The sequence below is a fragment of the Pagrus pagrus genome, assembly GCF_965226575.1.
Source record: "Pagrus pagrus genome assembly, chromosome: 7".
Taxonomy (NCBI): Eukaryota; Metazoa; Chordata; class Actinopteri; order Spariformes; family Sparidae; genus Pagrus; species Pagrus pagrus.
Window position 1 is genome coordinate 25,360,641 of NC_140191.1, and position 25,138 is coordinate 25,385,778.

Here is a 25,138-nt window from a genome sequence, read left to right on the forward strand (position 1 = left end):
TATCCCCCAAGGCTTTCCTTTAAAGTCCATTCCCCTGCTTTTGTTGACTATCAGGTCTGTTGTTATGAGGACAATGATCCACTAGGGGCTGTGCTTACTCTGCAAAGCCAAAACAAGCTCAACCAGCATGAGGAGAGGTAAGAAGAGTTGACAGCGGACTACATGTTATGATCCTTGCGGTACAAGAAAAGTGAAAAAAGATTCATGAACAATACATGAAAACTAAATGCTTAATCAAGCCCTATTCAAATCTCTGCGCTCTCATGAGCGCTAATAAATGTTGAAGCAGTTGAACGCTGACGGAGGAAAATCCATCAATTATGGATAGTACACTTTGTAATGTGCATACTTAATCCTTTCGTGCTCACTAAGTCCGCTGTGCTTCTGCGGGGAGAGGCAGAAACCTCCGGGGGCCTGTAAGCTGGATGCTCACACAAGGCTGGAAACACTGTCTTTGCCAAGCGATGCCTCCCATGGGCCTGAAGGGAAAGTACAGGGAGCTGGCAGTGTGTGTATGTGTGTGTGTGTATACGTGTAAAACAAACCCAACAGTTGGATGGAAAAGCATGACAGTGCAGTAGGCTTTCATCAGCATTCGAGACAAGTCAGGAGGCACAACAGGGAAGATGTCACAATTAGCTAAGAGAGAGACACTGAAACCTGTCAGACTGTTTCTGGGAGGAGAATCAAATGAGAGGTGCCTCATTAAGCATATTAATACCACGGTGTGTGATTGTGTTCTGTCCTTTTGATCAGCTGAGCTTTGTAAAGCACCTCCAGAGAACACTGTTTCAATAAAATGTGATCCAGTTTCACACAAATTTGTGTTTTGTACAGTATTAAGTGAGGCCATCTGTCTGACATGAAATCTTAGCTCTGTGCCACTCACTCACTGCTTTAAGTTGAAGATCGATTGAGGGGAAGACACAATGAAATTTTGATTTACGGGACGATGGATGACATGACTGGATTTGGATTGAACTGATTATGTTGTAATTTTTTGGCTTGTATTGTTTAATAAGTGCACAATGTGACCGCGGATGGGATCTAAAATGGTTAAAAAGACATTTCTTATTTCATTTTATCAGGATTGATTAAATCAAAGGGGACTGTTGGGCCTTGGTGGTGGTATGCACTCAACTAAAGTGCAGTTCTAGTTCCACAATCAAATCATCTTCTTTGAATCAAATCTTTCATCATTTAAAGCTTTCAACTTTTATTAAAAAAAACATTTTTTCCAGCTTCAATGGCAAAGTAATAATATGTGAGTTTATGCTACAGTTACAACTCCATAACTACTTTCCTATTTAATCAATGTATTGTTTTGTCGACAGAATGCTCCACAGTACGTGCCAAAAAATGCACATCGCAATTAGCCAAGGTTAAGCTTTTAAATGTCTTGTTTTGTTGACCAATATTTCCAAACTCAACTCATAGTTGATTATTCGAATAGTTGATTGTAAGACATATTGTGATAATTGATTCATTTTGCTGTTTTTTGCTGGTTCCAGCTTGTAAAACTTGAAGATTTTCGTTGTCATACATGACAGTGAATAAAATATCTTTGGGTTCTGGTCTGTTGGTCAGACACCAAGCAATGTTGGCATCTTTTAATACTTTATGGTAATTCTTTGACTAAATGATTTATTAATGAAATAATTGGCAGATAACGAAAATAACGGTTAGTTGCAGCTCTGATTCAGTTCAATGTCACAGAAAGAAATTTTTTTCAGTTTAGAAGCTGGAACCTGTGTCTAACCAGCTCTAGTATTTATATTCTGTAGCCTAAATACAAGTATTTTTTGAACAGTTTGAGTGTGATTCACACTGCACTGTGTCCTTTAGGTATTGCGTCACTGATCTGGCAGAGAAGTTCTCCGAAGCCAAACATAACACCTCTCCAGCAGGAGTCCTGAGGCCCACCGTGACAACAGGCCTCTCATCTCGCCTTACACATGTCCCTTCATCTAAACAAACTGCTGCTGAGTGTGAAATCAGCCACGAACCCGATCAATGCTAAGTGAGAGAAAGACTGTAAACCCCCTCTCCTCCATGTACTTTTTCTTCCTTTGATTTCAGCTTGTAATCTCTTATTTGCCTCACTTTCATTTCAGCTCTCTGTCTCCCCACTTCCTCCCTCACTCTCTGAGTGCCTCATCATCTTTTTCTGTCTCTGCTGTGCATGACGGGGAGTTTCTGCCTGAGGCGCCACTCAGGCTACTGGCTCTGCTTCCAGGATGGGTGGTGGGATATGTCCTGCATGTCTGACCGATTTACATTGATCAAGACCTTTTAGCTTTCCAAAATTATCACCAGTGTGTCTGTCTCTATTCTGACACTGAGTCTTGCAGTCTATTGACTCTTACTGTAAGTAATATGAAATGAAATAGCAAAGGTCACAAACTACACCTCAGATCTCTTTAATCACTATAATATAAAACACTCTCTTAGTCTAGAATCTCTAGAAAAACTTATAGTACTTGGCCCGGACTCCTGGCCTGTGCTGTCACCTTTCATTTAGGTTTGAACTACTGTTAAAACACAGAAAAAAATAAATGTTGGATTGTAATTACCTCAAATTAGAATCTAGGTGTATTAGTTAATAAGTGTATGGTCTATTCCTTAGGGTAATTTACCATTGTGGTCAGACTCAATCCCTAAAAAAAGCAGTGGCTGTATCATTTTTTTAGCATTACAAACATCCCAAAATGACCCCTGTAGAATCAGAATTAAACCCATTTACTCCAGTAACATTAATAAAGTCAGAAAGGACACTGAGGTGAGGAGGGAAGTGAAAATGCATGGGCGCTAATTCTACAACATGCTCTACATGCTCAAGGTAATTAATGAATCCTGTGGTGACTGGTTTAAGCGACAGCACTGATTCAGTACTTGCTAGTGAAAATACCCTGTATACTTTGTGCATTCTGTGTATTTCTTGTTTTTTTTGTCTTCCTGTCAAACACTCAGTGAACTCTAGGTTATTTGCAAGTGCCTAAATGCGATATACTGTACAGTTGTAGCAACAGTTCAACAGTGCAACACTGTCCTTGGCACAACTTTAAGCACAGTATACATAACAACTGAGTGAGTAAATGCACGGTCATATGTATATTCATGATCATCTCTCCTGGCCTTCAGCTGTGAATTCATGGTATGAACGTAAAGGCCGAAGATGAATGGTGTATACCCGAGGTCATGGCATCCCACCCCCTCGTGTAAGCCTCAGCAGCTCTGCTACACATCAAGTGTGCGTGACCCGTCTTAACTGTGATAACAGCTGTAACAGCTTAGTGAGAGAAAGGTAAAATATGACACACTGGGTTCATTGCACACGAATGCACTTTTCAAACATTTCAGAAAAGATTGCTGGAGAGCAACCGGAGCCGGCCATGCTAATGCATTTCCCGACACAACTGAGTTCAACCGTGACAAAGTGCAGCTACAGTCGTACAGGAAGGCCAGAATTAGCAGTGATTTGAACTGTGAGATAAGAAAACAAACAGCAGGCAGTTTTTTTTTCCACGGTTGATGTATGACCTGTGGTCGGAGGGAGAACGGGCACACCCCTCAGAGACCCAGCGGTCAAGGGACGCACGGACGCACCAGAGTCCCTGTTTAGTTTTACAGCAGCCCACCATCCCAGAAGCTGATTTATCTATGAACCAAATCATGCCTTTTATGTACCGCCAGCTTGTGTAGCCCTTTTTGGTGAAACCGTGGAGCCAGCCACACCATTTAGGGTAGTTTTTAACTAACTCCATCTTCTGTCAAAGCTGAAGAGAATATGTCCGTGGAAGGTATTTGAAGCTAACAAGCTTTCCTCCTCCGTCTTTGGTACCACCGACTAAAAGATTTAGTGATCCGCTAACAGAGTAGAATGTAGCAAGTTATTCCTTGTGGCATGTTTGTAGTCCCCAAGGGGGTGTGTGTGTGTGTGTGTGTGGGTGTGTATGTGTGTGGAAAAAGTAGTGAGAAACTTCATGTACAATGTCAGTGTGTTTGCGCGGGTGTGTGTGTGTGTGCATGCGCATGGGGTACATTCCCCCAGTTGTCAGCTGTGCGGGGTGACCTGCTGTGACATTCCTGGCCCACGTGGTGACCGTCACACCGACCGGCACCAGTTGCCCTGAATACCACTGACCAGCAATAAACTCATTGCCTTTCAGTCTTAGGAAATGACAGGGCTGACCGAGAAATAGACCGACACACGGACGCTCCCGCTCGTCATTAACCTGGTAATACACATTACCCGGTGTCAGATCATGTGCGAAGGGGTATTTCCATTATTACTCACTTAGAATTTAATAACCCCAAAGTCTATTTAAGTCCCATTGGCAGTGAAGTGGAAATGTTTCCACTTGCTCTGGCTTTCAAAATCTGGATGGTATTCAATGTGAATAAAATTAATCCCTCTATCAGAAAGTTGTTGTCTTCTTCCAACAGAGCGCTCCTTCACAGTGGACACAGAGATTTCTATTAATTCAAGCCACAGCGGAACGGACAAAACTTCAATTACTGTAAAAGTATGTCAAACAGCTCGCACACTGTCAGCTTTCACAAATTTTTGTCCTTATTTGTCTGCTTTCTTTCAAACTGTCCATGAAAGTTGGCCTGTGTTTACAGTGGCAAGTTGGACTCAGGGTCTGAGTGATCGGCACGCTCTTCTGCGCATCAGCATTTCCAAAATAAAGGACACGGAATGGAACCAGATTCAAGGTCGGTTTGAACACTTTTGGATAAAGAAAACGTTGGCTTTTGTTTGAGATCAGTCGTGCCTTTTTAATCTTCCACACTTCTGAAGGGGGCCGTCTCAGCAAAAGGCCAAACACCTGTCATTGTGCGGTGAAAATAACACCTGCAGGGACGAGGTTTAAGACATTCCAGTGCTTGAATTTAGAAATAATGACTTGTAAAAGACTCATTTAAACTCACTAGATGTTATGCCAAACTGTATGTATGGACTTTCTCTTTAAGGCAAAGTTTCACATTTTGGGACACACAGAGGAATTTGGTTGACACATAATATATATCTCACATCATCTCTGTTTCTTTTGCTCACACCTTTGTTTTCATGCGCAGCACTAGAGTCCAGTTTTAAAGATGAGAGGGGGAGGGTTGGGAAATGAGGGGGAGGTAATGTTCCAGCTTTAGAGGTAGTGACTCCCCTGCTCCTCAACAGACCTTTCCATCTACAGTAGTATGCTGCAGCAATGGTATGCATGTGTGTGTGTGTGCGTGGGCATGTGTGTGTGACTGTGTTGATGTTTTTGTTTTCCCAATTAACTTTTTCATAGCTCACTGGAGCCTCGAAGCTACAATGCAGGACCAATGCTCGACTTAATAAAGCGTCAAAGCCCTGCCCTGCAGTACAAAGACACAGACGGTCTTTGTGTTAGACACAACCCAGGTGTTACAACCTCAGTATTTTCCACACCAAATGTGTTTTCCACACTCTTTTTTTCCCCTCTCCAGCCACAAAGCCATGTGTTTCAGCCCTTGTAAAAACTCAAGGAGAAACTCAAAACACTTAAATACCACAGAGCTCCTGGTTTGAGTGAAAAGAGCCGCAGCCAGGCTCAAAGCATGCAGAGTGTAGTCCTCCAGCGTGATGCATGAAGGGGCAAGGAGCCGACAGCTGCCACTCAGTCTGCTGGTTAAGCACATCTTTTGCGGTTTAAAAGCAAACAAGATGTCAGATTAAATAGGATCATCAGTGGAGTTGGTAGCAGACATCATCGTGTGCAGGACGCAGTGACGCAGCAGTTTCACATCTGTCTGACTCAGCAGTGTCAGACAGTCGGGCAGGAGCAGGACTTTGACAGGTGGATTCTGAGTTGAAATGGGTTCAACTGTACGTGTGTGAGGTCCGTATTGGCGGTATATTAGCTTGTGAAAGTTGAGGGTCATTACACCATAAAGTGGTTGAAAAACAAAACTTCATCACATCACATCCTTGAGGCTGTGTGAGGCACATCAGTGTTTCCAAGTACGAGTGAAATATGACGTTCTCAAAAATGGTCCGCAAACAGCAGACGGAACATTTCAAAGTAAAATTTTGGCCACACAGGAAACGAAAGAAAGGCGGTGGATAGATTGCACATTTAGCCCCAGTTGGATACAGGTGCAGGACACAAAACAGCACACAGAGGAAAAAGAGAGGCTGTCAGCACACTGACATTTCCAAGCTCCTAAAATGTGTAATTGATGCGATGTTTCGACCTACAAGGTATTCATCATGTGTCATCAGCTTCCTTCCTTTTCTTGGAAAAGGAAAAGGATAAAGGAAGACGATCAGACATGTTGAAAACAAGCCACTAGTTTAGCCAAATTACCTAAACGATTGTATTTGGAGGCAAAAAACAAAAATGAACAGACGCAAAACAGTGCAAAACCCTCATTGCGTAGGAAAAGTACAGATATTAGTCTGTAAGCTGAAATGACTGTTTACAAGAGATGGTTTAGGTAAAACTCTTATTGGTATTGCTCCTTTTCTCCTTCTCCGTTTGTTTAAAACCTGTATGATTGTCTCACTGCGTGTGTTTCCTGCCCCATTTGACTTCTTTTTAATGTTTCTGCTGCATTCTCAGCAATTACCTTGGTGTGTGGAGTGTTATAATCACAGGGGGGACTGCAGAAACATTAGCAGAGTAATCTATTTTATTTAATCGACTATTCACTGCCAACCAGCAGAAACACGATGTCTCCAGTTCCCCAACAACCTAATTTCTCATGAGTCATGAACTCCAAATTAACATGGAACAGGGAATCTCTGTATATTTTGTTTTATGTGTATTTATTACAGAGTACACCTCACTGCCTCTTGAAAAAAAATCTCTATTCGCTCCTTTGAATCACCTCCTTTCTTTCATCCTGTCCCTCACACGCAGTCATAAAACCCCAGAGATTCAGACATAAAAGAAAAGCAAGCTTCTGCTCTGCAAAATTGTGGAGTGTTTGACAGGAAGGCCAGCAGATTGGGGGAGCATCCCTCCGGAGCTCCTCTCTCTCCCATATACGGCTCGAAAGGAATCCCAGCACAGTCGCGCTTATCAAACCCTGCCTCAGAGTAACCTCTGACATGAGCTGTGTGTCAGTGCTGATCTATCCCAGGCAGCAGGATGCTGCTGACACACATGAAAAAAATATAGTGACCCAAAAAAAAAGAGAACAACCTCGGTCTTTTTGGCAACAGAACTCTGACAGCAAAGCAGCATGGCTAAAGTGACCAAGCTAAGCACTTTCTGACCCACACACATGCTCTGCAGAGACACACCCTGCATGAGTTTAATGTGTCATTTCAGTTGGTGTATTAAACTGAAATACGGTAACAGAAAAGTTCCATTACAGGGATTTTCCTGTTTGGTTTGCATGGCGGGTAACTGGCAGCTTTAGCTCAAAAAAAGGGCACCGTTTGGCTGCACTGCAGTCAGGGGAAATGTCCTGAAATGTCATGGAACCGTATAAAGACATACACATGCGCCAAATCCACAGATTTTCTACCAACGGCCTACTTTCCACGAGCATTTCACCTGGCAATGACGTCTGTGTATGGCTGACCTCAATGTGAATTCAGCACTGTGTGTTTGGAGTAGTGGTGGCAGCGTACTGCAGTGGGAGGAAGGAAAATAAACTGCACACAGTTAACAGATTTTACTGACATATAAAAGTATATCTGTCTTCGTATTTATTTAAATTTCATAAACTGTGTGTATTAGGTGATACATTTTGTTCTTGGATTTTACCTTTTAGCTACTGTCTGCTAGCAGCGAGGCTCTAGATAGCAATGTTTATCTAGTCTGACTAAAATATCTTAATTAGTTAATTGTAAAACTAAGATTGTAGCAATTCAGGGATCCATTAACTTTTCATATAAATCATTGGGCCAACATTCTTATTCTAAATCACTAACCCTAACCCAGTTATGTGAAAGGAGAGTTAGTCAGTTGTATGGGTTAAACGAGACAACATCATCTTTGTAATATCATATTTTCACATTCTTATACTTGTTTAGTTGAAAATGTATCTTTTAAACTGACAAAAACAATCATATCCACCAGAAGGTTTGTGACTTTGCCTCGCCATACCTGCAAAACTTCCACTGATGGCATTAGTGCTTTGTGTTCACCACTAATTAGGAAATGTTCGCATGCTATCATGCTAAACTAGGTGGGTAAACATGTTAACATTAAACCCACTAAACTTCAACATATTAGCATTGTCATTGTAACGAGTGAGTTAGCATGTAGCTCAAAGCATCACTGTGTTTGAATACAGGCTCAAAGCTGTTAGCACGGCTGTAGACTCTCAGGTCTCGTTTAGCTTCTTCTGGCTGGAGAGACATTCCAGCTTAGACATTACCTGACAGTTAGTGGAAATGCAAATCAGCCATAGAAGAGGCAGAGATAACGCTCTCTGCTCTTCAGGAAGAGCCACAGACCCAGTTGAATGTAAGGGGTTTCACTCAGGTCTTAGAGATAACACTATAATAATGTGTAACTGGTTATATATTACATGACTGGTAAGAGCCGCAGTACTGTGTATAGAAAGAGAGGACTGTGTGTTCGACATCACATCGAAACTAGATAAGAAAATCCAGTCAGTTGAACCACAGCCTCTCAGTAGTGAGTGACAATTCTTGGCCTCGCACATGAACATAGAGTGGGAACATCCACATCTATTTGTTGCAGGTTAAGTGCTTTTCTCAAGGCCACTCACCAGTTCTCTCCGACCACTCTGTTAACATCTCTCAACCTGTGGCAGGGAGCCAACGCATGCCTCTGAAATACATGGGAAAAAATGACCAAAGAAAAAGATGTCATCCACAATTCTTGTCACCGCTCTGGTAGCTAACATAACTTTTCTAATTGATGTCATTTTTCATCGCAGCAAGGCAGGAAATGAAAAGACCTCACCGGCATCAGAGCCAAGTTCGGCCAGTCACACAAGCGCGATGGGGAAACCCAACCGGCACTCAGCTGCTTTAAACAGACACACACCCAACAGTAGGTTTAAAATATACATTACTAAGGCATTCAAACACACACACACACACACACACACACACACACATGTTCAGTTGCCTTTTTAAAGAGTTGGTTCATTCACAAATGACTGACATCCACTTTTCACCTCTCACAATGACTGTGAATCAATCCACAGCAGTCATTCATAAAGATAGCTACACCGTCTATATTGGGCTAAAAGTGTGGTGACATAGGAAGCCTTAAAAATCATTACAGTTATCATTATATGGCAAAAATAAAGACTAATCATCTTTTCTATTCTTATCCAAGACTCTCTTTAATTCTCTTTTCAGTTTCTTCCAGGCACATTAAAGCTAGACTTAACTTAATAATTCACAAATGTTTGATTTTTCTCCAGCCAAGAAGAAATTGGAATTTAAATTACCCATAGCAGACAATCAAGCGTGCCAAAAATAACTATTTAATTGGCTGTCTGAACATGGCCACGTCTATATTTAGGGGTTATTTTAAGCTCTCCGGGGCAGAGGACAGAGCCTTGCAGGACACACACCGGGGCGAAATATGGATTCCAGCCGAGTCTGTGCACCCTCAGCAGTCAACCCGACATGCACAGGGCAATCCCCCGCTCAGGCCGCCCAGTAACATCGGCATCAGCTGCTAGCACAAATTGCATTAAAGGACAGCGGGAAGACAGCCAGGCCTTTACCGACCAGCCGGCTACAATTCAGAGGAGGCAATGAGACAGCAGTGAGTAACATTAGAAAGAGCCGACCGACTGATTGATGTTAATTGTATTTTAATCCACATGGAAAATATTCTTAATATTAAAGCCAACATGATACTCATGTTCTAGTTTTTGCTGTTTTTTTAATATCTTATCATAAGATAATATTACAACTTAATCTGGAGAAATCAATACCTACAGTATGATCGACAAATGAAATTGGTAGCTTCTGGCATTTACACTACCTTAAACAGTGTCTGCTATCAGATGAGATTTGGCAAATGAATCTGCCAAACAATCTGTCTTGTCTGAAAGGTAACCCCAGACCTGCAAAAGATCTTAGGAGAGTGATCATTAACCCAATCCCCGATCTTTCCTAAACCCAAACCAAATAAAAGTTTACCAATCGCGCAAGAGTTTTGCAAATCTACAGCTGCCATGTAGCATTTACACCATTCTACCACAAACATGGCTAAAGCCTTCAGAGATGAACAGGACTGAGAATCTGCAATATGCAGGGCTGGATAAGTCGTGCTAGCAGGTTAAGTGAGGCTGTATTTTAGCTAAAGGTGCAAAGCAGCATTTTGAGCTAAATGCTAATGTCAAAAGGCTAACATGCTCACAGTGACAATGCTAATGTAACACATTGATGTTTGACAAGCATGTTGACCATGTTCACCATTTTAACTTTGTGTCAGCATGTTAACTTCCTAATTAGCAGAAGTCACAGAGTACAACCGAGGCCAGTGAGGTCATTGGTTTTGCAAAAATTATCAGTATTGAATGAATCAAAATTTTGACCTGATAATAGCATTGGATGAAGTCTATTACAATTCATCCAAGAGGGACGAGTCTGCCAAATTTCATAGCAATCCATCCAAGAGTTGCCAAGATATTTCATTCTGGACTAAATTTCCCTTCTGGTGGATCAATGAAAGATTTTTTTTGGACCAAACAACTGTTAGAACTAGATTGCCATCCCATGAGCCACCCCGCCAGCACGGCTTAAAACTAAAGCCAGCCGTTTCAACACATATGAAGAGCTAAACACACACAATGATCCCACAGAGAGGGAGGGTGAACAAATATTAACATCCTATTTGCTGCTAGTTCAACTATGACAGTTAAAGGAAGTATGGCAACACCAATTATGCCAATGAGGGGACATTAACTTTCCCTGCAAGTTAAAATAGGCTGACATCGATCTGATAGGCAAACATCCACACCTGGAAGTTGTGTGCTATATCTAAAAGGCATCACTGATTACACAGGCAAATGATTTCTTTGCATGGCAGCATGTTGAAGATACCATGAGACAGCTTTCTAACGTCCATTAAAGGTTTTACATAATATCAACTTGTGGCCTTGCAGCCTGTCTGGAGGTCAGTCATCCAAAAATTTTACCACCGAGTGCTCATTCTCAGTCATCACTTCAAAAAATATCCATCCTAACATGTCCTGATCCAGTATGCAGGTCTTGGAGGACATATATCTTGAAACATACAAACATAACTGTTAGCTGGAAAAGTGGTGGAGTGATTGGCCTTGGTCTGTCTTTGTTTCAAGACAAAAGCAGGGCAGCATGTGGACAATATGGACAAGGTCAGGTATTTAGGACAGTGTGGTTGTGTGACACAGGGACATTCGCACTGCTACCTTGAGAATGTTTCTGAACCAAATACTTTCCATTAAGAAGCCCTAGTACATCTACAAACACAGTCTATACAACCACACTGTATGCAGCGTATTATGATGCATACCGAGACCTTCAGAGTGAGAACACGGTTCATACGTTTATCCATCTTCCTGAGGTGTTCCATGTACCACAGAAATGTAGCTGCTGTTACTGCATGTGTCATGATTTGTGGGATTCGGCAGTACGTTAGCAAATATATATATAAGAAACATATTTTTAAAAATGAGAGAGGCAATGCAACACACTCCCTGATTGGCTGTGTCATCAGCGTGCCTTAATAAGGAGAGCAGGACCTCAGCGGAGCACAGACTCTGTCGAGGAAGGAACACAGAGGAACGTCTGGAACATAAACACCTGCCACAGAGCTCCTGCTTCCCGTTAGCTTCTGGTAGAGAAACGGTGCTACAAACACCGAGTCCTGACACACGCTGACAAACAGAACCATCCATACTTCTAGCAAATGCATTCCGATGTTGTTGCTATCAAATAAAATGCGATACCGCTTTTGATAAGACCAGCTGCCGCCTTTCTCCCATTCCCTGGCCTGTTCCCTTCACTTTTGTGTTAGAAGTCACTTTCCTATCAGTCGTACACTCTTTCCACAATGCTCTTGCCAAACACACTAAAACTCGACTTCTATTTGCGATTGATAACAGCACTTGTGTCACAAAGCAATCTACCCTTTGCACTGCGAGTTTCCCTGCAAATTCAACCCAGTGACACACAATGTAGAGGCCAGAGGAGGATGCCTGTTTGGCAATGGCGCTGTTTGTTTACAGTACTTAAATAGACATACTAATGGTTGACAGATGTTAAAGATGGAAGAGCGGCGTGTTTAAAGAGACGGGACGTCCACACAAATAGACCCAGTGACGAAGAAAAACAGGCGAACATGCTGATACGCAGAAAGTAAGCGACAGTGATTCAGCACAGTCGCAGGATTCTCACAACCGGAGAGAGGAAAACTAAAAAAAAGAGGAAAAGTGGGGCAATATTTATAGAGGAGCTCTCCCTCTTCTTGATGATCTGTTGGAACGGAACAGATGAAACACGCAAGAGGGAAAACATCTAGCGGGGAGGAAGAGTGAGAGGATATTAACATATGAGACAGGAGTGAAACCTAAACAAAACTTTAAAATGAAAGACTCTGGAGGATGCTGCTGACATGAAGAGGGTGAAAAGTGAAAGCAGGATAGGCCTCCTCTGCTGCGGTTGTGGTTTTGCTCTCACCTGTCAGAACTAACTCATCCCTCACATCACCATCTTACTCTGATTCATCCCCCCCCCCCCCGGCCACATGAAGATTTCCAAAAAAAGTAAACTATGCGAGACAATCCAGCGGAGGCACGCCGGGCTGCACCCTTGAGGAGATAAAGGGATAAAAATGAGATGAAGATTTGAGATGAAAAGCGCGAGCTCCCTGTCGTGTGGTAATGAATTTCACTCTTGGCTCAGCAGCACCTGTTAATGTCCTCTGTTGTGACTGGATACGGGATAACAATCAGCAGAGCGCTCGGACTCGGGCTAAAGCCCTCTCTCGGTCACATCGAGGTCAGAGGTCGGCGGAGCGGGTTTGCTGCTTGCGGTCACATATCAAAGCGAGGCGCTGCTGTAAATCCAGCGGACTCTCGCAGCACACGCTGAGACGGGGCGCCGTGGCGGAGTGACAGCGAACATGTGCGCCAATCAATAAAACACTCAGCAGTCAAGAGATGCAGCGTGCATTGGCTGCCGCTCTCCTCCACACACACACACACACACACACACACACACACACACACACACAGCAGCCAGCCTGATCAAAGGCTCGACAAGGTGCGTATGCAAACAGTCACGTGTTTGCACCTGTGCGGCCTCAATAACACCAACAATACACAAATGAGCAGGACCCTCCTCCTCCAAACACACATGCAAAGACACCTCCTCCATCACCATGTAGTCATGCAGTAGCTGTCATCACTGTCATGTGAGTGCAGGCTCCCACCTTTATACTTCTCTCTGACGTTTTCGTAAGCCTGGATGAAGTCCTGCTCCTCGGCGTTCGGAGGCAGGTAGGCGGGCTCGTACATGGCCATGCCGGCGCTCTCACCCTCTTCTTCTCCTCCTCCCACTCCTCTCGTCCTTTTAGGTCAGCTTCTTCTTCCCCCTCTGTCTCTGTGCGTTGTGGATGAGTGTGAGGCAGCCTGTGCTGTCCTCTGTCTGCTCTCTCAGCTGTGTGTGAACCCTCCACAGCTCCCAACTTCATTCCACAGCCCAACACACACCCCCCTCTCCTCCTCCTCCTCCTCATCCTCCTCCCAGTCTCTTGCATACCCTCCCATAGCCTGGCTCAGACACACTAATATAAATGTCAGGCCCCTCCTCTTAAAGATACACAGGCTGGAGCAGCAGACACACACACACACACACACACACGCAGCCTGCTGCTTGCCAAGCACAAGCACAGCAGCAGGGAGAGCAGCAGCATACAGTCGGGCTCTCTGGTCGCACTTCAACTGAATTAGACTGTGATGGATGGCAAGCAGATTGTGGAGGACCACCGAAGCACAAATACACTTCTCTTACTGTCAGACCAATTGTACAAATGTAATTCTCGTGTGTGGAATTCCATAAAATATTCAAGACTGAAATGTGTTGCTCGTTGTGTTTGTTATATAAACCTCTGATCATCGATCAGCCAATAGTAAAAGAGTACAAGTCAGGTACAATGACAGCATCTCAGTTCCACCAATGGAAGTGGGTTTGTTTGATTTTTAAATGTATATTTAAAAATGTATCATCATAATTATGGTTGTCGTTGTTGTTGTTGTTACATACATCTACATTTAAAAATGTAATAAGGTGTCAGACATTGTTGCACAGAAACAGGTGAGGAAGATGTGCCTGTTTTCAGCCCTGACAGCGTTAAAAATGCTCCTGCGTTTTAACGGCTGTTTAAAGGAGCTATATCCAACAATTTTAGGTGAACACAAAAAGTCAACAGAGCTTGAAGAAGTAAGTGTTGATGTCATGTCATGTTTCCACAGCTAGAGACAGCTCTTGGCGAGGAAACTTACGTATAGCACCTTTAATGAATATTGCAGACACTACTCAGCCCCTTTGATCAATGCTTTTCTGATCACTTAGTTTGACTACATTTAAACACGGCTGCAGTCTTGATTTTGTGTGGCCAATAACATAATACTTATTCAATTTTAATTTGTTCTGCCTGCACAGCAGTCATCTATCATGAGATCCGGCCCAAAAGTAACACCCTAAGCTGGTATATATCTAGTGTCCAGAATTCTGCTGAAACAAGGCTTGAGGGCTTCTGCTCCGAGGTTTCTGCCTGTCTAAAGTCAGGTTTTCCTTGTCACTGTCGCTAAATGCTTGCTCATTTGGAAATATTGGGTCTCTGTAAATCAAACGGTATGGTCTAGACCTGCTCTATAAGAAGTGTCATGAGAAGGTTTTGGCTGCGATACGGTATTATATAAATAAAATTGACGCGAATTGTGCTCTTAACTTGTGGAGGCAAACATGGCAGGCATTATATCTTTGCTAACTATACTTTTTTTCTTGCTAATATTACCTTTCATCATGCTACATTCCCTTTTTCATGCTAATGTTACTTTTTTCATGCTAACATTGCTTTCTATCATGTTAACATTACTTTTTTTATGCTAACGTTGCTTTTTTTAGACTAACCTTAAGTTTTTCATGCTAACGTTACTGTTTTCATGCTAACATTACTTTTTCTCATGCTAACATTACTTTTTCTCATGCTAACATTACTTTTTTTCATGCTAACATTACGTTTTTTTCATGCTAACATTAAGTTTTCGGACTAACGTTACTTTTTTCACGTGACTCTTACTTGTTTGATGGCTTCTTTGCTTCTTGGGCTTGCTTCCCATTAAAGGTTTGGGGCAGAGACACAGTCACTCACTTCCTGTTGTGCTACCTTTTCTGTAGTCTAGGTTATCTTTATCACTGCTACTAGCTGCTGTTTCTCACTAGAACTCCATGTGTTGTGGTAGCTGGCAATAGCAGACAGATCCTTGAGGAAATGCAGCATGTTGCAGAATGTAACATACAAATTTGCCTCTGAACAGATGTTTTTTTTTTTATTTACTAGATTTCAGAGAGTTGCTTCATTTTTAAAAAGTCAAATGGCCCATATATATGCTATAGCAACACTGTGGTGACAGGTTTTCCATTTTCAACACACTGATTCTGATTCAGTCAATGTATTATCACCACAGACCCTGCATAACCTTCATAATTCTGATTAAATGAGATCAGGCTGAATAGCATCTGCTATGTTTCCTTATTTTGCTTTAGGCTTTATAAGTTATTGTCCTATAATGGCTTAATTTAATCTCATCTGAACAGGAAGCAGCCAGTCGCTAAAGGAAATACTCTCATAACGAAGAAGACGTCCACCCTGTCAGTGTCGCAGTAACACAGTCCAGCTGGTGGCTGTTGTGTTTTTCGGCCAGTCGCTAAGAAAGTCGCCTGCAGTGCGATGAATACATTCAAAGGTAGTTGCGGTGTGCATATGCCCTTGACATCCACCAGGAACATCAACTGCTGGGGCAGCCACTGAATATTCAAAAGATGACCGGACCAGCCGAGCTGATGGCAGTCCAGACCAAAATAAATTATGGATTAAAAAAAAAGAGCTATCAGTCAGCTACACATGTCAAGGCTGCATCGCTCATTTTAATGAAATTCAGCTGCATGATTGTTGTGCCGATGCATGATAAATTCACAAGGTACTTTATTATCAATGCAAGTCTTGAAAACTGATTAATAACAATGATGTTAGCAAACAACAGATAGGATCCTGTCAACTAAGAGAGACATACTGTGCAAAGTTAGTGGCTGAAGAAAGCTATGTCGTGTTTTATGATGGCGCGCCTCGTAAAAATGATGAGGAGAGTAAAGCTAATATCTCCCTGCACTGTTTCCATGCTGTTTTTGCGTAGGAGTCCGTTGCAGCACAATAGCACAGATCTAATGTAGGAAAAGGAAAATCCCTGCAGCCCAGACTATCAGACGTTTCTTTGGCCAAGGCCGCACTGACATCAGCCAGGACATTTTCCTGAGAGGAAACAAAACCAAACTCCCTGTTGTTACTGCTGCTGGAGAAGTGAGAGCGTGTGGGTGTCTTTATCTTCACACTCGCTCCAACAGGAAGTTTTACTAGCAGAGACCAGTTTGGCACACACTGAATCAGCATGTTTTCTTTATAGTATTTTCATTTTTTTTATTTCTAGTCCTTACTATGATGATTTGGTTAGAATAATATAGCAGTTATTATTATAGCAATATACATTTTATTATAGATTTTATAGTTTATAATAAGTAGACTTGACACAAGAGCTGAGAACTGAGGAACAGCATTCATGTACAGTGGTGGAAAGTAACTAAGTACACTTACTCAAGTACTGTAATTAAGTACAATTTTGAGGTACATGTACTTTAATAAAGAATCTCCTTTTTCTGCCACATTATACTTATAAATACAAATATTGCATTTTTTTTGATAACTTTAGTTACTAGTTACTTTGCTTGGTAAGTTTAATAATACAAAATACAATTATAAAATGTATATTATTGTTTAAATATTATTAAATAATGTTGATATAATGTTAAAGATTAGGATAAAAGTTTATTGATCCCATCAGGAGATTCATAAACTAACTAGCTGATAATAAACCACCGCTACCAGCCTCAACATTAAACTAATGAACGCATTAATGTATTAAATATACTGTTTAATGTAACACATTAAAGTGTGTTTACACATCTTGGGAAGTACTACTACACATGTGAAGAAATGTAGTACAAAGCTTTGTGTGGCTCCAGAGGAAGCTGCAATCTAAGCTAAATTAAGCTATGCTGCATTGTGGGTAATGTAGGCACCAAGGATGAAGAATGTGTGGAATAAAGAAGGCGATATCTCTGCTTCTGCTGTATCGATTTTCATCATTTGTTTTTTAACTGTCTAATGAGTCTAACAGTGTTATAGGAGTGCAGCCAGACCACTGGACTGCTTTTCAAACCTGTTACCTACATTACCCAAAATGCAACTTAGGCAATAACAGACATCGCAGGAGGCAATTTATCAGATTCAATGCTGCTTCCTCTGGAGCCACAAAAGGATTCATGCTACTTTTTTGCAGTAGTTCTCCTCAAGACCTGTAAATACACTTCAATGTGTAAAAATGGTGGAGTTACCTTTTAAGTAAAGATTTAAATGAAAGACTTTAACTTGTAACAGAGTATTCCTACACTGTGGTACAATATCTAAGTACTTCTTCCACCTCTGACTATACATGCAATATAAGAAGCATATGTTGATTTTTGTGCATCACTATTTTTTCACAGTATTTTGTATAAAGGCATGCACAGAAAACACTGTGTGCTTTAAAGGCCCAGAGCACATTGATGGATTAATATGCCCTCAACATAACCTCCTCCTGAGGCAGCATGAAACAGCTAAATGCTTACGTATCCCTAGAAATAGGGAGAGGCAAGACAGAAGAATGACATCAGCATGTTGAGTCTGGCTTCTGACAGATAAAACTGCACAGAACTATAAAGAGAAGTCAGTAGTAGTCAGTCATGCAACACAATAATAACATGATTCAGTGTATTGTCAAGGTTTATGTATTGCACTGTAGTTAGTAGTGAGACGTGCTGGTCAGAAAGTCACGGCCATAGTCATACTTTCTATAGTGTCCGAGTTACATATCACTGTGACATCAGTATTAAACTGCTGGCTGATATATGGGAACTAAGGGGAAGCTAAGTGGGGATATCTAAAACTAAACGTTTAGCACTTCACCCACTATTAACACTCTGACACCGACACTGGATCTGATAACGTCACATCCTACACACACACATAGCGGTGACACAGTACTTACTGGATAAATCTAGCCTGGTGTCCACTCCAAAATAGCTGGACGACCAAATCTGGCCTCAGGACGTGTATATTTAGTTGAGCTGCACCTGTAAAAGACTCATGATCCCGTGATATGAATGAGTATGGGAAGTGTGAGTGTGAGTGTGAGTGTGTGTGAGAGAGCGTCGTGGAGCTGAGGGTTTGTTTCCCAGATCGCGTTCAACAATGCCCAACAGGTGCACGCTCCAGAGTCTCGCACGTATTCTTTAGCCTACTCATGCGAGCTTTCCACATTAGAAGATGTGAATGTGTGGGTGTATGTTCCCATGCACGAACCCTCTAGCATGTGTGTATTTACACCCTTGACTCGTGTATACATACAGTGGTGTGTGTGTGTGCGTGTGTGTGTGTGTGTGTACACTTGCACTTCGTCTGATACTTTGCCCGTGAGTGGTCCCAGGTGATGAAGGGAATACAGCAAACAAGCTATGGCAGACAGTGGTGGAATCTAATGAAGTACATTAACTCAAGTACTATACGCGAGTACAAATTTGAGGTAAGTTTTTCCATTTTATGCAGCTTTATATGTCTACAGATATATATATTTTCGGATCACAATTTTCATACCCTTCCTGTCCAGACAAAACCATGTATCTCCATATTTGGGGATTTTGAATATTTCTTATAAACTGAAGGATTAAGTGTTCTGTTATGGGTTGAAAAGAATCCTCTACTTCTTCAGCTGAATAAACTATTTATACACCCTCTTGGATTAGCAGGGAAATATAGGGCTGTTTTTTTCTGAGCTCATGTAACATACACAGCAAATATTAAAAAAAATACACACATCTCAGGGTGTGTATTTTTGTATTATTTGCGGTGTATTTTTTAATTTATGTGTAGTACTGTTGTTGTGTGCCCATACGTGGTGATCGGGTTTAGCTTTGTTGATGTTAAGTCAAATTTCCCATTGGGGACAATGAACACAATACTTATCGTCCATGTTTGTATCTATCTATGTTGTAGGATATGATGTGTCGCACTGAACTACAGTACAGGAGAGCAGCATAATATGGTAAAATAAATCATATCATATAGATTTAGAGGTAATTTTACCTTTAACAAAAAAATTGCAGATTTCATTCAATATTTAAATTGTGTGGCAGTATAAAAAACAGTTAAAACTAGGTCAATCTTTAATATCAGCAGTAAAATGCAACAAAAACATTAACACAGCCGTAAAATTAATCCAAAAACATCCAATATAATAGAAAAAGGGCAACTTTACTGCCCAACGAATACTTTTACTTTTGGTCATTTTAAGTAAATTTTGTGGATACCGTAATACCTACATACTTCTACTTAGGTTAAGTTTTGAGTGCAGAGCCTTTTACTTGTAGAGGAGTATCTGGATACTGACTTCTTCCACCACTGCTAACAGGTTAACATTGTATTAACCTTGTCAAATCGCTTGACTTGTCTCCTACATGACTTTTAAAGATTGTAAAATATGAATCTACATTTCTTTTGAGATAATATGCACTATAAAAAAACACGTGTAACACATGTAAGTACCTTTCTCAATATTCACACCATGTATTGCATTCCCCAGTGGTTTAAGAAGCAGCAGTACACAGATGGCCAGTAAACAGTGTGTATCTGTTTTTTTCCAGGTATGATTCCATCTGTTTGATATTCTAGTGGGGCCGACTCACAGGACAAGTGACGCTGCATGGTTAGTGTTATTAACGTTTTTTTTCACACCACTTGTTCTGAGAGCTGCAAGTCTTCACAAATCACAGCACATCTTTTAAAGTTAAGCGTCGAGAGGCTTACTGAAGCACAGCTCGTCGCTGATGGAAAATGCCATGGGGGAAACAAACAAAACCTTGTGTACACACACACATGAACACACACACACACGCACTGGCAGGCAGGCAGGCAGGAGTTTAATACCGGCCAACAGCTAGACTGATAGTCTGGCTTTGGAAGATGACAAAACTCTCAACAGAAGTGTGACGGCTGTTTTTACGGGAGAATTTATGGCTGGCTCCGACTAAAGTGGGACTCATCCCCTGCTGGATTTTGATTGAATGGAAATTCTTTTGTCGGTGGAGACATGCTTTGAAATTCAAAGAAATCCCTCTGTGAATGTTTTTCCTCCTTTATTTTCAACTAACGCGCTCCATGCTCATAACACGATTTATTTTGACAATAATGTAATCTTTGTCACTGTCAGGAACAGACATAAGACTATGATACATTTTGCGTGAAGCCCGGAAACTTGAGCACTTGACATATGATTGTCGCTTGTGATTTTCCAGCATGGAAAGGACATAACTAAAGACATCTCCTCACCTCCTCCGCCTCCTCTGACACACTACTCTGTCAGTGTATCAAGTGATCATCGCCAGTCGGGAGGCTTGACACATTTCTCCGTCAATAAGCCAGGGATGAGAACTGACTGGATACTCCTCTGGCATAGTGCAATGATGTTGCAATGTTGCTGTAACAACAGTAAAAAATAACAGAGGGACGAGCATAGAAACAGGCCTGGCTCCCTCTTCTGGATGTCAGTGTCTATCTCAAACACTCAGATGACAGTAGTGAGAAGTTATTGTACTTTTTTCCCCTTTCTTGCCTGAGTCTGTCCATTTTGTCAAGGCTCATTTACAGAATTTCAAACTGATGTTGAAGGTTCAGCATTCCTCCCCTGATCCAGCATGTAATTGGAAAGGTCAAAACTGTAAAAAAGGGCAGAAATAAAGCTGTTCTGTCTAATCGGCTCCTTCAGTGGCCATAAAACTTACTGTCTGCTGAAAGAAGGCAGAGCTCTACGGCACCAGGGGCACAAGGAATACACTATGTATTCAACGCTATTTGAGACGGGTGTGGGAAATGAGACACATTTTCCAGAAGCAGGGATGACTCTCTGGGACGATTTGATAGAAAGTGCCACCTAGTGGGCAAATGGCTCGCTGCTGTCTGAAGGAGGACCAATAGCTGTGTTCACTTCTCAGCACAAAGCTTGATCTATGCTAAGATGACATTTAATAAGCTACTGTCGGGTCCTTTAACTGCAGAAGAGGTCCAAGAGGAGGCAGAGGCCGGCATTTGTGAGGAAAAGCCTCATCACATCGCAGCATTTACTTCACACAAGGCTCTGAGGGATGTGATTGAAAACACAAAGCGGCTCTCACAGGTGAATAAATGCTAATGTATTCAGCTCTAATGCTTCCATTAACTTTCTTTTATTGCACTGTTATGACAGCCGCCCGAGGGTAAGTGTCTCAGCATGTGTCTGTGGAGTAACTGTCACAGCATTTGTGTAGCCGTACGCCCTCGAAGGGGCATCTCCTCTCCGGTCGTTACACAGACAGCAGTGATATCATGAGGAACACCCGGCGGATGACTCACATAATTCCTTGCACAGCCTGGAATACACAAGCTCCGTAGTGCAGCTGAGATGCTTAAGGCTCCGTTCATTGACACTGATCATTTTCACAGTAAATCACCACCGCTTAGTGTGTGTGTGTGTGTGTGTGTGTGTGTGTGTGTGTGTGTGTGTGTGTGTGTGTGTGCGTGAGAGTGAGAGAGAGAGAGAAAGAGAGAGAGAGAGTCTGTGTGCCGTCCTCTCAGTATCAGATCACAGCCTCCCCATGATGAATAATTGAGGAGCACTCTGCAGGGATGTTTGCCGTTTAAGCACAGCTTGGATTCTGAAGGCCAAACCCCCGAACACAGACACCATGGCTGTAAGGCAAGTCAATATTTGGCAAATAAAATTAAACTACCGTCAACAAACTTGCTCTATTTACATTTCTTGCAACAAATCACCCAAAAGGCAGAAGAGACTTTACAAGTTTTCACAGTCGCCTGCAGAACAACAGGGAAGCTTTCTTCAAAAGATTTCAATACAACCGTCTGACGAAAAGACAACTGTTCATATTAAAGGTGAAATCTGTTTACTGCAAATGCAAAAATGGCTGAGACTTCAAGTCAAGGGTTTGGGTTAGAAAGACGTGGTCTAACAGGTCCTCTGTAACTCGCTCCTCATCTCCACTTGAAGCAGAGACATTTGCTCGAGGCTAGCAGTTCAAAGCTATATTTAGCCTCCACTAGCATAACACAACTAAATCTCCAAATGAACTGTCGGCAGTCGAGCTGCATTGTGGCTACTTAAGATGTCCCGTTTTGACAAGGAAGAAGAATGCATGGAATAAAAAAGACAATATCTCTGTTGTCAGCCTGTTTTTTTTTTATTTTGACACGGGTACAGAGTGCCATGCTAAATCTGTGGAGCAGCCTTCCAGAAAAATGAAATGAACTATAAAGTTGCCTACTGAAGCAATCACACACTTTTTATGTAATAATACCACACCTAAATCTCAGTATTTAACAATAATTGTTAGTCTCGTCAATGGCTGAACAGACCCCCAAAGATTTCTCCCTTTCCTTGTGCTGTACCCCTCAAGTGAAGGTCAAACAGGTACATCAGCCACAAGGTGGCGGGGTGGAGTACCTGGCGTGCAGCCCGTCCTTGAGTACAGTTCTCGTGCATGTGCTAAAGATTCAATACATTCCTCTGCCAGCATCAGAGGCGACCTCTGACCTCTGTCTGTCCTCCTGTACTGACCCCAGAGCCTCACTGTGGACAGTAAATCCTCCCTGTGAGCAGCCTGACAGCTGACTGACTAGACAGCTTTCAACTCAATCATTTACTAGTTTGTGAATGAGAGCACACCGGGAGTGAGCAAACAGTGTGAAGACACAGCAGAGAAATTACCAACAGCATTTATTAATGATATGGAAATTAGGGTGTTAAATCGACCGAAGCTGAGAATGCCAGTATTTTATTTCAGTGTCGTAATCCTGAGATCACATGTTAATTATGAGATGACAAAGCTCATTTCCTCATGATAATGGGTTGATTTATTTGTTAACTTGAGAAAACAAAAGATTTCTTAAGATTATGAGATAATGTATCATGAGAAAACAGCTTCATAAGATTAGTTAGAGTGGACCATGACATACGCACACTGCCCTGTGGTTGGGTTAAAGAGTTTCAAAGCAAACCATAAACCATTTACTGTATATGCAGTTTGTTGTCTCGTGATGACAGGTCGAGATCTCAAGATAACAGCATTTAAAAAATGATTGCAAGCCCAGCCAATATCACTGTCTACAGAGAAATGGCAGGATTTTTTATCAAGAAGTCATTACCTCTTGATAGATTCATCTTATCATGCCCACATTTCAATCCTAATGAAGCCACTCCATTCCTATTTACAACTTCCTAATGTCACGGCGAGGTAATAAGATCTGATGGTATTTATTTCACTGACGCCATCACTTAACACCAGCTCTCAATCTCATCTTTCATTCCCTTTCATTACTCCATTCCCACCGGTGATTAGAAACGTGTCTAAGCTGCTCTAATAGCTCATTAGGAAAAGATAAATGTAATTTGAAAACTAATTTAGACGTCTGCAAAGCTGTCATGTAACTCGATGACCACTGACGAGACATTAAAAACAACAACTGTCCCATATAGCCCGGCCTCAAGTTACAGAATTACATATAGCACAAACTTCTTTCTATCCCTGTTTGACTCACAGCAACACAAACAGGACTGAAGCTATTGTGATTTCATCAAAGCAAAGATTTACTGCTCTGAACACTGGGAAAATACTTCAAATGCACATCTTGCCTTTTAACTTACTCAGTTTTCTTTGCTGCAGGGACTGATTTTAGTCACAGAGAGAACAATGTTAGTGGGTCTTAAAGGAATAGTTTGACATTTTGGGAAGTATGCATATTCACTTTCTTGCCGATCACAAAAACCAGGTGTGAAGAGACTATTTAAGAGGGACCGTGCTCAGAATCTTGTTCTTGTTCTTTGTTCAGACGCAGCCAGGTCCACTTTTTTATAGTCCTTATGCTAAGCTAAGCTAATTGGCTGCAGACTTTAGCTTTACCTTGAACAGACAGATAAGACAGATGAATGAGAAAATAAGCTTTTATCCCACACTGTCAATCTGTTACCTTAAAATCTGGAGCCATTACACTAGGTGTTGTTTCAAACTCCTTAATACATGGACTTAAAAGAAAGACCTATCAGTGGTCACAGTTGATTTCCAAAATGTCAGCTGGAACAAAGAAACAGAGCCTTGTTTATACGTTGATGTCCATGCATTTTAGCTCTGAAGACATTTAATAAATCAGAGAACTCAGAAGATGCGACGCCTCCGAAGAGCCAGAGAAACAGTGCTGTGCTGCCTCGGCCACACGGCAGGTTATCACTGACCAGAACTGTGCACAGTCCACGTCTGATTCCCCTCCAGCACATGCTCATCTATATACAGTCAGGGATTCTGCAGCAGCCAGTTAGTCAGTCAGCAGAGCCGACAACAAAAGCTCAGCCTCGCCCATGGGTGCTGACACAGCCTGCCCTGGCCTTCAGATGGATAGAGGAAGAGCAGTGCAGGATGTGGACGCAGGCCTATTGTAGGTGCTAAAGTTATCCAAACTTCCCCTCAGGCCGGCAGGAGCACAGCGGTTCAAAACAAACCCGATCAAAGACTTATTGTGCTAAAATCGGCACAGTGAAAATTTGCACGTTACAACACGAAGGGGGAGTACTGTACATCACATCTCTGTACTGCAGTGATCCATCCAAACACACATTTTAAGGCATGTTTTCCATTGGTCCCGATGACTGATTATCTTCATCTTAAATGTCCAGTCATCGCTTCGTAACTTCAGTGCAGATGTGGGGCTGTCCTGCCTTTCTACACTAGCCGTTAATTCTAATTATCTGTTGATTATTTTCCTGA

At 41.9% G+C, this 25,138-nt stretch overlaps 1 protein-coding gene across 5 annotated transcripts in view; it reads right to left on the bottom strand.

The window, feature by feature from the left end:
• plecb (plectin b) overlaps window positions 1–25,138 on the bottom strand; it is a 138,923-nt gene that overhangs the window by 108,452 nt on the left and 5,333 nt on the right. For 2 of the 5 annotated variants that reach the window (XM_084356408.1, XM_084356406.1), the window contains exon 1: window positions 13,392–13,604. The exons of the other annotated variants lie outside the window; for them this stretch is intronic. In XM_084356408.1, coding sequence (XP_084212534.1) covers window positions 13,392–13,482 — 91 coding nt within the window. In that variant the 5' untranslated portion in view covers window positions 13,483–13,604. Of the gene's footprint in view, window positions 1–13,391; window positions 13,605–25,138 lie in introns of those variants that run through there. 5 annotated transcript variants of the gene reach the window in all.